Genomic DNA, 14,459 nt, shown 5'->3' with positions numbered 1-14,459 from the left:
CGAGGACCTATGTGTCAGGAGGACTCTTGTCAACCGAGGACTCATTCGTATATTACCATCCAACCGAGGACTTATTACAATAATGCTAATCGAGGACCTACAAACGTGACCCCTACATGCAAAAGTATGCAAAAGCATGCAAAAGTAGACCATTTGGAATAATTTGCGTGCATACTGGACGTCCCCGGTTCTCTGTGTCCTCAGTTTAAATGTAAAGTTCGTATGTGTGTCCTCATTTTACACCATGGGTAAGTGCCCACACACACACACACACACACACACACACACACACACACACACACACACATAACGGGGAGAAATATGTGGAGAAAAAGCAAGGCATTCAGACACAATCCTATGTGTGCTTGTCCACAAATGAGTTTGCTATGACTTGTATATAATGTAAATACCAGAGACAAGGCTCAACATTCCTGGGGGCCTGGGGCCAGCAGAAACGGATGTCTAGCCACTATCATTAAGGAAATGATATGGTTTGGGCCCAAAAGTTTGGAGTGTGTACACTGTTTTTATATTATTTTTCTCTTTCCAAAAGGGAAGAATAACTCTCTGCTCAGTACCTGTGTGCATTTCAGCTGTATGCCCCACCAAGGGTTGCTAGATCGCCACTAGTCTTCACAGCTAATCTCAAGACTATTTTATAGCCAAATTTGGCCAAACTATATTTTTCTCACAGCCAAGTTTCATGACTAGATTTTACCTATCTAAAAGATAGAAGTAGGTATGCCCCTATTTTGAATATAATCATTCCATGATTGTGTCTTATCATTGAAAAAAATCTTGTTTATGCCTCATTTCATTATTTGATATGTTAAGATTTAGTGAATAATATAGCCATGGTATAACTGCCACTTTTCACATAATTAAGATTTTAGAATATTTAATTTTTTATTAAGGTGTTTTATATTTAAAGGGTTTTTTTTTTGACATATTTTCTGACCACTAAATTTCATTGTTACGCCAAAAAATAAAAAACACACACGCACACACACACACATACAATATATATATATAATTTTGGTTGCCTAAATGAGTCATCAAGAAAAAAAAAGTTAGTTTCAAGCCTTGCCAAAGGTAATTCAGCTATGCAGTCATGCAGACCTACATTGTACAATATTAAATGGGTTAGTCAAATACCGGTTAGTGATTGGCTAAACACAGTCACGTGATGGAGGCACATTGGTTATGTTCGCCCATGGGCAGAACATTTTTGTAATGTTCTCCCATGGGAAAACATTTTCACATAACAAATTAGAAACGATACCAAACGATTGAATGATCATGTTTTTCATGCAATCGATAGGATAAATTTGCCTATTCCATACAATGTGACAAAGCAGATGACTGATTATTGTAATGTGTACGAAAGTGTGATTTGAAGGACCCGCGCACAGTGAATTTGGCTCTGCCCGAGCGATTGAGTGCGTTGTGCTGGTGGTTGATGTTGCGAACGTGGCTTGGTATTTGACTAACCCATAAATATAACAGATGATGACTTTTGTTGTCGGGAACATGTACCAAACGTTCCACCCTCAGGGTTTGAAATGCTATTTCGGGAGGCTGTAAGTCCCTCAATAGCATTTCAAACCTTTGGGTGGAACATTTGGTATGTTCCCTTCCCCCCCCCCCCCCCCCCCCCCCCAGTCATCATCTATATATTGTACTACTGCCAGGTATGTACTTTATGTGGACCCCTAGATCCCCACTTCTGGTACCAAATGCTAATTATCGCAGCACAGCAGGTCCATGGTATATGTTCCCACAGCCCAGTTGGGTTCCCGGTTTAGGCATATACATGTACCACACAGTCGTGATATTGGCCAGGTGCAAAGGCATTGAAACATGCAGTCTTGCAGGCATACACAAACAACACACACACACACACACACACAAACATATGCCTGCTTCCTTTCGGTAGCACAGGAAAGTACCCTAAACAGAATGTTTTTGAATAACAAATGATGAAATTGACTCGAACAATGCTAGCAAAAAAAAAAAAAATGTGTGACCACCTGGATGTAACACATTGCATTATGTCATCAGGGAGGCTGAAGAAATGAAGTTTCAAGTGCCTTTATTTCAAACAGCTGTTCAGCATTCCATTGATGCACAAAAGAATTCCACAGGTGCATTTGTGCCTTTGATGATCAGAGTCTGACACCACCATCTTTCTGAGCAATTTGCCCATTTGTTTTGATCTCTATCATAATGTCAGGTATATTTTATATTAGTGCTTTCACTTTTTCTAGCATAATGAAAGATCACTTGACTAAATGCTTTCAAAAAGCAGGGGGATTAATTACTACCCTTGACAGATATGTATCAAGTCATGGAATGTGAAATTTTCATGAAAAAACAAAATTTTGTGGAATTCCCTTTATATTTTCTTCATATTGTTGTCCACACAAGTCATAACATGTAGTAGTCTCCTCATCCAGTGGTTCCAACACCAAAACTTAAAAAATTCTTAACTTTTGCATCAATTGTCCAATTTTCCTCAAACTTTTACCGATGTGTTCTACTAAAGTTGCTGCTTTCACTCAATCCACAATTCTCTTGGGTTTTGGTTTCCTTTACGCTGTAAAACACTATAACATGTCAGCTATGACTGGGGGGCTATAATTATATAATATAAAATACAAAGAAAATTCAAGATATTTTTACTTTTCTCGCATAATTAAAAAAAATACTCGACTTCCCTCTTAAAGAAGGTAAGGGGAATAATATCACCCTTAACATACGTCAGTGACGAGTCGAGGAAATGTGCACTTTTTTCGACAAGTGATATTTTGTGAAATTCTCTTTATATTTTCCTTATATCATTGTACGCACGTGACATCTCAAGTAGTCTTCTCATCCAGCAGTAACTGTGCAGATACTTTAAAAATCATAACTTTTGAACGGATTGTCCAATTTCCCCCAAACTTTCACTGATGTGTTCTATTAATATTGCTGCATTCACTCAATCCACATGTATATGAAGGTGGACTTGCTGAACATTGAAAGAAGAAGAAGAAAAAAATAATAAAACGGGGCCCAAACCGAACAGGTCTGTAACTGTATCTTGGAATATGCATCTCTTGCCAAGGTTCATCGTTCACTTTGCCCTCACACACAAATTACTTTCCTGGAATGTGTAATGAAGGTACACGACTTCCTCTGTCGGAACATGATATCCAGCCAATCTGTGGATATGGGTCATTACTGGTTGTTCCCTTCCTTTCTCTTTTCCTTCATTTTATATTAAGGTACAAAATTAAATAAAGAAGTCCCAAAGCAAGTATTAGTTGCACAACCCAAATAGCTCTACCATATGATATGCTGAAAAAATGTCATCTTTAGTGGATGACACAACACTGATTTTTTAGATAAGGTGGTCATAAGTTTATCGCTTGTCCAACTTGGCACACGACAGTAACTGCTCACTCTTTTCATTATTACTGTTTTCATTCTATCATCACATGGGCTATAAAGCTATCATTCAAAGCACGACTCTGAAATGTCAGGTACACAAAAATGAAGCGACTCAACGCATTGGAACTCTCCTTGCATATCAGTTTAAAGTCCGAGACCCTTTTATTTATGATGAATGATGCAAGACATTCACTATACTTCACAAGCTTGAAAAAAAAAAAAAAAATAACATAATGCTTCAAATGACCCAGTCAATGACCAGACACAACAGACCACAAATTACTATGCTGAATGGGTATATCATTCAGATGACAAACTAAAAGAGTTAATGAACATGATGGAGCATAGTCTTTAAAATCAAAGCAACATTTGCTCCCAAATCTGAAGTCTTGTCGACAAGTCAGAGGAGCCGATGTTTATTATTGTGTTTTCATAGTTCTGCTTTGTTTCTTATCTCTTGAGACACATATTTCCTGTATTTTACAAAGAAGCGCAATATACATACATGTGAAATAAAGTCTGCATTTCACCCTCCGTGGCGGACCACCAAAACAGCACACAATACCTGGACATATATATATTACAACTGCCTGTTATTGCCAACAAGTCTCAAATGGGACAATAATCATCTAGCACATTTATTATATATCATACATCAACCAGAATTCCATTACATTTGCTATCAGAACAATCAATGAAGAATTTTCTTTACATTTTGCAGTATGCTCTTTCTTTTTATTTTTTTTTCCCTCAAAATGTTACATTACTTGATTACTTGAGTAATTTCTCCTATAGCTATACTTGCTGCAATCATTTTGGAAAGGATGACATTAAGTACCAGTGCTTCTTCACAGAAATTAATAACCCATATGTTTATTTGACAAACATTTGGAATTTAGCGAATTCTGCATGTAGAGTAATTCTAAAAAGACTTATCAAATACCTTCAACACGACAGTTGTCAAATTACTTAGTTGAGTGTGAGAATTTAACCCAGTTTGTACATGGCATGGAGCCCGAGAACAAGACATTTTTCATCTTGAAACAGAAATTTATGCACAGATGCACAGAGGTGGATAGCCACGGAAAGGAAAAAAAAATCACTGCTGCAAATCATCTTAATCATATGTTTTCAGTTTGCCACAAAGAGAAAAGAAATCCATAGCATATTGATTGATAAGAGCAATACGTGTATATCAACTGCTTTAGCATGCTGCTCCTCAATATTTTGGAGAAAGTACCTGGTTTACTTCTTGTGATGCTGTGATTTACACAAAAATAGTCTGCAAAGGCCCAAAAATAAAATAACAAATTCTGAACACAAAATAATGTGAGCAGCAGTATTATTTCGATGTTTCGCAAAATGCAAAAATTTTTTAGGGGCAATCAACTTTTCCAGTACAAGTAGTTTTTCAGGTGAATTCATAAATTGTGTTTTTTTGCAAAAATGGCACCATACTCGGTAGTAGAATCATGAAAACCCATATAAATCTAAATGTACAGTTTCCACACACATGAACAAACATTTTTTTTTTTTTTTTTTTTGCCAATTTCTCTTTTTTTTCTCTTGGTATATGAACTCTTATAAAGTAATGTTACGATACATGACACTAAGATATCTGGCACTACATAGAAAAATAGTGTGTTTCCCAAGATTTGATTTTTGCTCTGTATAGCAAGCAGTAAAACCTGCTCGGTTTTGGATGGACTTCTGTTGTGCTGCCACCCCCGGCATGGAAATGGAAACATGGCACTCGGAGATAAATCATGATTGCAACTATACCTTCTGTCACCACCACAGCAGCTCATTTGCAAAATTATCCAATCACTTTCATTTGATTTTTTTTTTCTTTTTTGCCACTTCAACTTTCTATGCAACAGCAGTGGTGTCTCAACAAAACTATATATATACATTATGTGTGTATACTCTTGTACTCAATACTCAATTCTGTCTTGATTAAAAGAGTTGTACTTTCATATATGGCTGTAACATATGAAAAAGGGGCTCATGCTGAGAACATAATGAGAGAGACACACAAAAAAACACCTTCCTTTGTTATTCGTGGAGTGTCTACGTTTGGCATATCTCAACTAACATCTTGCAATGCAGAATGAAGACTAGATGCCTTCAAACCTTTTTTTTTCCTTCCTTCTTTTGCTTTACAACAATTGGTGACATTGCAAATGTAATCTACAAGGTCTGTATAATTTCCATGAGACTTCAGTCCTCATGTGACCTCAAAGAGTTGATTTCTCTGTGACTTTGTCCCAGGCTGTGATGTTTTGTCAGCTACAAAACAAACCTGTTGACGCTAATGTTATCCTTGCTCTGACACATCCTGCGGGGTAAACCAGACTGGTGTATTGGAAATGGGCCTTTTTCTTCCTCTACTGAGATAACCAAGTTACAGTTTAAACATTGTGGGTACAGAATCCGTAATAGTGGTCAGATGCCGAGTACATTGCAACCTTTTGTCCATTCATTGCACTCTGTAAATAGAAAGACTACAGATTTCGACCATGGACTCCACACAGCTTTTGCTACTCTGTTTTAGACTTTACACACGCATATGCATGCCCTCACATGCCTACCTCTACTGAATATGCATGAGAGACTTCAGACACAATCCAGTCCTGACGCCAATCACACACATACACAGACAGATTTTAAGTTTTACAACCATCGCATCTCATTGTACAAAACAGCTGTACTGTGATAAATTGCATTGGTCTCGGTATTCCAGTCATGTTGTATGCAATGCTGACAAGAGACTCAAATGCATGCACTCTGTAAAATATGTTTGAAGTAAAGTACAAAACAAAAACAAAAAATGGGAAAAAAAAAACAATGCCTCTAGCACCCAGAAGGGGGTGGCACTAAAAATTTAGGTGGTTTAAAATCCTAATCAACTCTGATTGTTCAAAACTAATGTCATCTATGGAAACAAATTGGAAGTACAGGTTATGCAAATTATATTTAGATATGCATCATAGTTATATATATAAATTCACCAAAACAAAAGTCATCAACAATTTAATGTTTCTCCCATAAACCTGACCCATTCACTATCATACAGTGATTACCTTTGACCATCACATTGTGATAATAACTTCAACCGGCGAACACTAACTGTACACATTCTTACCTCTACAACTTACTGTAATATTGCTCAATCTGAAAAAAAGAAAAAGAAAAAATAAATAAAAAAGCAGCAGACTCATAATGCAAATTTGACACTCAACAAAATATATATCACCTGGAATGATAGCATGTTTATGTACAAAGTGTGGAAAAAATAAATGGACAGATTACCAAGGGAGAGGGAGGCGGAGTTTTGGATGTTTTTCAGAAGTGATTAAGGTTATGAAAACACTTCCGACTTTCAGAGGATTTTTTTTTTTTTTTTTTTTTAAGAGTGTCTTTTATAAACTGCATTTTTTTTTTCTGTGTTCGACATGTTTTAATGGAAACAGTTATGTCATCTTTAGTCAAGCAGAAATATCCAATCTTCAATTGTCAGGAGAAGAGTGTACCACATGAAGCCAATGTTGAAGCTGGAAGCTTCCAACAAGGGGTGGGTTTTTTAAGACAGGGGAATTTTTCTTGAGCTCAGAGTGGTGAAACAGAACAAAAGAGTAGAAATGTGCACCATCCTGCACCTACTATTAACTATGCCAATTCCTTTAGATTTGTTTTGGACCTTTAACCTGGAATTCCCACTGTACAACCACTCATCCGAGAATCATCCATTGTTGCAAGATGGGTGAAGTTGGAAGAATCAAGTGGGGAAAGAAATGCGAAAATCATCCATCCAGGCAGGAAAACCAGAATTTTGGCAATTTGCATCTGATTATCACATATCACTCCACTAAAACAGCAACTTCAGCCATTAGACCATTTTGAGTAAGTCTGTATACATAATAATCTTCACATGAGGACATCCAGCTGTCACTCACACTCAGCCATGTACAAGCAATAAGTCCTACACCTCCAATTTTCGCTAAATCAAGAAATCTACAAAACGTGGTCTGCTGAAAAAGAAAAAAGAAAAACTACACATAGGCTAAAAAATTAACACGTCTGTCCAAACTAAAACAAAATAACAGAACTGACAGTAATGCAAAATCTTTGACCTAAGAATGGACAAAGTCTGTGAAGGAAATGAAAGCAAACATGCAAAAGTAGTTTGAAGTACTCGATTATGAGCAAGTTTTGCTGGGTCTTCTATGTTTACTTTATGAACACAACTACAGATAACACTACCAACAATTATACACATACTTGCAGGACAAAAATAAAATAAGCATTCTATCAACAAATATACAACTTGGCATTCATACCTCCTCCTCAAATATCTGTGTACTCTTTACAGTCAGTGTGAAATTAAGCCATATTTCAGTTGAACTCAACTAAATTAAGATCAATCAAACACACACACAATCAGCTCATTTTGCTCTTTACTTCTACTCGGAGACAGCAGAGTATGCATATATTTCCATCTTCTTATAGTTTCTTACGTTTGATTTAATTTAGTAATTGCAAATATACATCATTGTCACAAAGGGCTACAAGACTCGAGAAAGGTAGATAATCACACAAAAGTTAGCAATTTTCATCACTTACATTATTGTCCTTACGGTGATACACCGACTTCCTCAATGATATACCTTAAGTTTGCATCACAGTTCAAAATTCATGATTCTGCTTCATTAGGTTAGTTCTACTGCCCGTGAAAGACCAAATACTTATCTTATCTTGCTATGAAATTGCATTCCACAGCAAAAATTGCACAGCATTGTGTCTTTCCCCTACAGAAATGAGATAGGTGGATTGTTTCTGTGGACAGATATGCAGTGATGCCCAAGTGCTGTAAAGAGTTTGTGAGAAGAAATGAAAATGGCTGAAAGAAGTTTTGTGCATCACAAAATTTAACCCTCTCCCTAATTTGCAGTTAAGTCCTTGTGATCACCTTTCATCTTCTCTGTTAAACAAAAACAACAAAGCCCTTCAACTAGGGCTTGTTCATATGAATTCAGGCTTTTGTCTTGAAGACGCTTTGACACATTCCACTCACCTCGGTGAGGTTGTTGAAATGGCATTTTTCCCTTGATTCTGATCACACATATGAAAAACAATGAAAGGAAAAAGAGAACCGTCAGCCGTAGCATCGAACCTGGCCAGCTCTATATATGATATAGTATTTAAGTTGTTGATTATGGCATTACCTGTGTATCTGCCTTCTTATCCATTGTGTAGCTGTTTGATATCACACTTAGCACCATACAACTACTGCTACGTAGTAAGCTTTGACGAATGAATTCTGGCCTCTAACTTTATTCTTCTTTCATAATTCATTGAGTGCCCCAGGCATCACCCCTTTGCCTGAAATTAGACCATCATTTTCAGCACACTGCATCCACTGACCAAACCCACCTCTCCTTCCTCTGAGAATGGCTACATTGAATTCCCTAAACATCTCAGAGGCATAGCAAATGATTCGCCGTGCAATGGAACCAAAATGCAAAGAACTAGAGCGGAGTGCAGCAGAGCAGAATGAGGAGGTGCAGCATTGCAAGTGGACGCCATTGGGTGTGGTCCCTTTACTAAAGATGCTGGGTAGGCCCTCTAACACAGTCTGGAGTGATGCCCATGGATCCCGTAGTAAGCTCTCTTAGTAATAAAAAAGTGCAAGGTATCATCGCTGTCGCACATCCGCCTCTTGCAGTGGGGGGGTCTACTGCATTCTCACGCTCACGTCCTCGGTCTTCGCACCGCCGTTGGTTTCCGAGACCTCGATGTACGACGGGGGCGGGAGCCCGTTGGTTCCATTCTTGTCCTCCATCACCTTGGTCAGCTCCATGTTCGGCTTGTCCTTGGTCCCCTCATTGCTCCTCAGGTGGGTCAGTTTGGGGGTGGTCAGGACCGTCCAGCGCTGCATCGGGAATGGACAGGAGAAAATGGAATGACAGAGGGGCATGGATGGTATTTCAAAAATATCTGTGGTGATATACTCTGCAATAATTTTATGCTCATTTTGATCTTACAATGAACACACAGAAATACAAAGCCCACAAATGGTATTCATACTCTAAAACTTGAACCAACAGTAAAGCCTCAATGTGAAGTAAAATATCTCTTATAAAAAGTCTGTTGTTTTTCATTACCACACTGGAGGACAACTGTGTACTGATAAGAAAAAGGATTGACCATCTCCAAACTACCTGATTTGTCTGATTTGCAAGTCATTTTTTTTTTTTTTATCAATTATGAAAATCAGCCATGTCTACAATCTGTTCACTTTTGGAAATAATGCTCCCAGATAGATACACACCTATATCAATTTTACAAGAAGCATCATACTTAAATGGCCTTGAAAGGATTAAAAAGTTAAAAGATGGGGCACAATAAACACACCTCTTTCAGGGAACCAGTGCTGTTGAAGAAGAGCTGGAAGCAGAAGTAGGATGGAGGGCAGATCATAGAAGACAGAGCCATGAGCCAGCCGATCGCATAGCCCCATTCGGGGTACACATACGTCTCATTGTACGTCAGCGGGCTGTACTTCACCAGGCTGAAGATGAAGATGGCCTAAATCGGACAAAAAGAGGAGTACTCTGTAAGCAGGTGTAGGACAATAAATTTTCAGTTATTTTCATCTTGTCTTAACCCTATAATAACCAGGCCAGGCTTTTTTGGGGTGTTCTGTGGCCGGGGGAGGGTTGATTCAACCCTGTATAAAAGGTCGTGCAGCGTCATAACAGTATGCAAGATTTTCGCGAAAATGCTGTCAAAAGATGTGTGAGACTTGAAAGTAAAAAGTCAGCGAACGGCACGGTCAAGCAGATATGATATTATCACACATCATTTTGTTCATACTTCATTTTGTTTTGTTTTGCCCCCCCCCCCGCCCCCCCCCCCCCCGCCCCCCCCCCCCGCCCCCCCCCCCCCCCCCCCCCCCCCCCCCGGCCCTTTTAGGGTTAAAATTTGACAAAAATGCTAAACTCAAAATTATAAAAACTAGTAGCTGAAATGGAATTCTCATCATTTCTTTTATAGAGGACAAGAGCAATCCAATATAACTTTAGCTACAGATGCAGGTAAGAACAACAACAAAAATATACATGCATAAGAACATTTTTTACAGCTTACTTGAGGAAACTGCCACTATATCTTCCTTCATGATTCAAAGTTCATGAGAGCGTAGGGCTACAAAGACAATGGAATTCTGATTCTTACAGCACTCCTTCTATGGCTTGTCACAAACATAGATGTCTGTCATTCATTGGGTGCAAAATACACATGATACTACTGTCAAGTCAGACCTTGTAAACTAAACTGACATGAGTGTAAACTGTAAAACTGACATGAACGAACAGACAATGCTCACAAGCCAGGCAGCCTTTAATGCACGCAATACCAGTTTGGGAAGTTATCTTTAACAAAAATTGCGCTGCGTGATCCTCTCGGAAGCTTCGTAGTTTGTCTTTCCAGTCTCCTCTTTCACTTTATAAACTTCCCTCACCCCTACCCTCACCCTCATACACCCCCACCCCATGCACCCATCCCTCAAGAGAAAGTAGTGGTAACACTAAAGAAATCAAAAACAGCTTGATAAGTAGCTGTCAGCATGGCAATGCTCTTACTATGGAGAAGCAGGGAGTAGTGACCATCCAGGTCAACCTCAGGTACTGGCCGCACAGGAGCAGACCCTTGAAGTCACACATCGTCTTAAAGTCTCTCAGGAACCTATCCGCTCCTGCAAATAGGCGACACACGAAATGGATAAAGAGAATCTTTAGTGAAGAGAATCACTTCACATTGAACTGGATATCTTCAATGTTAGCAATCATACAATAAATCATGGACTCTGTTGAGGATATTTCAGTCACAAAAGATGGCTATTCAAATTCATGTCTTTCAAAATCTGAAAGTAAAGACCCAAGTTCATTTCATTTCCTTTATTTCCAAATTCTCAGAATAATGCAACAAAGTGAGAACTTAGTTTATGATGGAACTTTACCAAAGATTGAAATCTGAGTGAACAATGCCTGATTTTGCCCACAGCCTTGCACAAATTAGATTGGAGAGTTACATGGCGCTACATGACAACATGAAGTTTATTTTAATAACATTCTGATATAATTTTTAGCAGGCAGTGGATATTCCCAGATTCCTAGGTATTTGAAACATGTGGAGAAAAGGGCTGTGTACCCCCCAGACTTACCATACACCCAGCCTATAGCCATGCTCTCGAAGAACGAGACAAATAGCAGGGCACTGCCGCTGGCGGAGTAGGCATCAAACAGCTGGAACACATACATCCCTCCCTGCATGTGGGGGAAGACAGAAGGGAAAACTATCAATGTGGATATGAAAACAACTGTTCTGAAGACTTCATCACTGGGATTGCTAACATAACTACAGCCATTTTGGGGCAGCATTATGCCGTCATGTTCCTGGTGCTCAGAGCCAAGCTTTGGCAATATGTGACCGGCGACAACGGTTTCAGGCAAGAGTCGGGCATTTTGAAAATTCATTTTTTCATTGAATCACATTGCCCATTTCCTAAGCTTTGCATTGATATAAAACACTTGCATTCTTTGGCACCATAAGTGAGCATGGAAAGCGAAATAAAATGCACTTTTTAAGTTGTTAGCCTGAAAAAATTGCGAGAAAACGGGCTTTGAAGATTCACCTCTTTCTCAAAGCAATGTCCGAGCGGCGATGCGTGGTGAGAATCACCCATCCGTACGATGGTGCCAATCAATGTTAAGCTCCGCCTCTAGCAACCACATCGCCTTCTGATTGGCTCACTGAGAGAGTCAAATTTCCCGGGCACCCTTCCTAGGAGCTCAGCGTATGGAGCCGAAAAACAATGCGGTTCGCTCGGGTTTGTTTTACCATTACGTCTTTCAATATGGCGGATACGATAATTGCACGTATGGTGTACATGTGTATGGGCGCACGCATTACGCAATGGCATCCACACGCCATGACCATGTGCATGTAACAGGAGCTGGTGGCGAATCCACACATTTACAAATTGCGTTTTCATTGTTGTTGATTTGACTTTATCATTGGCGACCCTTTTGTAGGCAGAAAAATGCCAGTGCTGGCAAAGGTCACGCTTCCCGTGTGTTTTGCTTTTACAAGCCGTGCATATGTTGCCTTGTTCGGTGGTGTTAATTATACAGTATTAAAACAAACAAACAAACACGACTCGTTAGTTTCGTGCGATCTTGATGTGTAGTATTTGAATATAACTGGTTTCATGTGACCTCTCCTTTCCTCTCATCTACCTTCCCTTGAGTCAGTCTGCTGTCATAATTTTTACTACATGTACAAGTAGACTATCGTTTTTTCTTTTCACACGATTATGTCGTGCTAAATGATATTTGCTTCACTTACGTTGTCAAACATTGCGGTAGAATAGTTTGGATAGAAAGCCAAACGAAGAGCACGCACTACAGAGCGAGAACAATGGAGCATGTAATCATGCATGCGTGGACAAAGCATTCCCCAAACACTGCAACTGGTGTCTCCGAAAGCCGAATTATGTAAATGTGTGTGACGCACCAGCCAATCGCATGCGAGACCTTGCGCCGTAGCAACGCTGGGGATATTGGCGCGGTGTTCGAAAGAAGCTCGAAACTGACGAGTGCGATCCAACATAGGGTGCTTAAAATTCCATTTTCGATAGGAAAAACGTAGTCTTATGCTATGAAATTTAGTGTAGATGTAGAAAACATATCAAAGATTCGATTTCTGCAAAAAAACCCGAATCGACAAAAATAATGGTAAAGATCTTTGTACCCCACCTAGGAGGAAATTTGCTCTTGCGACTTTTGCCTGAAACCGTTGTCGCGGGTCACATATGTTACCTTGGTCAATGGAATCAAGCCGGCATCCACATCACAAGCACTTCAGCCTCTGGGTAGCACTCTAGCCATGCAGGTTGCCATTGTCTGATATGCTATATTTAATTTCAGTACCTGATTGTGGACATAGTGGGCTAGCCAACCGGAAAGCACAAGTGTTGTGACAGGGCTTGAACCATTGACCTTGTTATTCAAAATGCAGTGCAGAATCCACAAGAGCTACTAGACCACAATACTGCCAACATGATTCTATGCCTGGTTGGTTAAGCTCAGATCTGACTAACATCGCTGTTGCCAGGTTGCATAGGATTAAAACCATGGAAGCTCACTGATATAATGGATACTTCTGTTCATTCTCCCTTTCTTTTTGAGGTTGATCAATAATCATTCACTCTCTGAAAGACTGCATCATTATCTCTTAAGTATCTGATTTCTCTGCAGCAATAAGAGCAGGTAAAAGAGAACATTCTGACATCCCACAGGAACAGATATGATGAAACGTACTCAACATCTCATTGTAATTTACACTATCAATGCAGATATAACTGAAAATATCAGTCACTGGCATCAATTTTCCAGACTGTAGCATGAAGACCATACATAGCATGTAGTTCACTGCTCTTTCATAATGTTTTTGACTTCTCTTAAGCTTTCACGTGTGGATATCACTCATCAGCAGCCTACAGAAATCCAAAGTTCTCTGAACTGTTCTCTCCACCTATTCAGTCAATATTCATATATAACATATGCGGCCCTATATGGCCAATGTTCCAACCACTCCCAGAAGTCATGTAATAACATCACCTCTGACCCAAACCCGTACTTCTCACACACAGACACAGTGGGCACTGGATGTCGGCATTGTGACATAATTGCATGGCTTTGGATCATGGTTCCCTCTTTGGCTTCCCCTACATCAAAACAATACCCCATTTCCTGATTCTATTCTCAACGAGGTTAAAAATGCACAGAAAAAAACTCTTGATTAGTCTCTATTGGCAGTAAAGCACACAGAGGTACTGACAGATGGCAAATGTAAAGTTACAACCGGTCTCCAATCATAACATTTCCTCACCAGGTCCACATTCCACCCCTTTCCAACCCCCTTGGTCTAGGACTCCCTGCATAAGCCTCTCCCTCATAATACAC

At 39.3% G+C, this 14,459-nt stretch overlaps 1 protein-coding gene across 1 annotated transcript in view; it reads right to left on the bottom strand.

Annotated features, from left to right (window-relative positions):
• Positions 1-3,565: 3,565 nt before the first annotated feature.
• The window catches only part of LOC140236126 (sodium- and chloride-dependent GABA transporter 2-like), a 57,428-nt gene continuing 46,534 nt past the window's right edge, over positions 3,566-14,459 (bottom strand). Inside the window, 4 exon segments of the mRNA XM_072316102.1 lie at positions 3,566-9,364; positions 9,847-10,020; positions 11,076-11,188; positions 11,657-11,759. Of these exon segments, the coding sequence (XP_072172203.1) occupies positions 9,167-9,364; positions 9,847-10,020; positions 11,076-11,188; positions 11,657-11,759 (588 nt within the window). The 3' untranslated portion in view covers positions 3,566-9,166.

This window comes from Diadema setosum, chromosome 1 (genome assembly GCF_964275005.1).
Source record: "Diadema setosum chromosome 1, eeDiaSeto1, whole genome shotgun sequence".
NCBI lineage: Eukaryota > Metazoa > Echinodermata > Echinoidea > Diadematoida > Diadematidae > Diadema > Diadema setosum.
The sequence above is the reverse complement of the archived record's forward strand: the minus strand, read 5'-3'. Positions and strand labels throughout refer to the sequence as shown.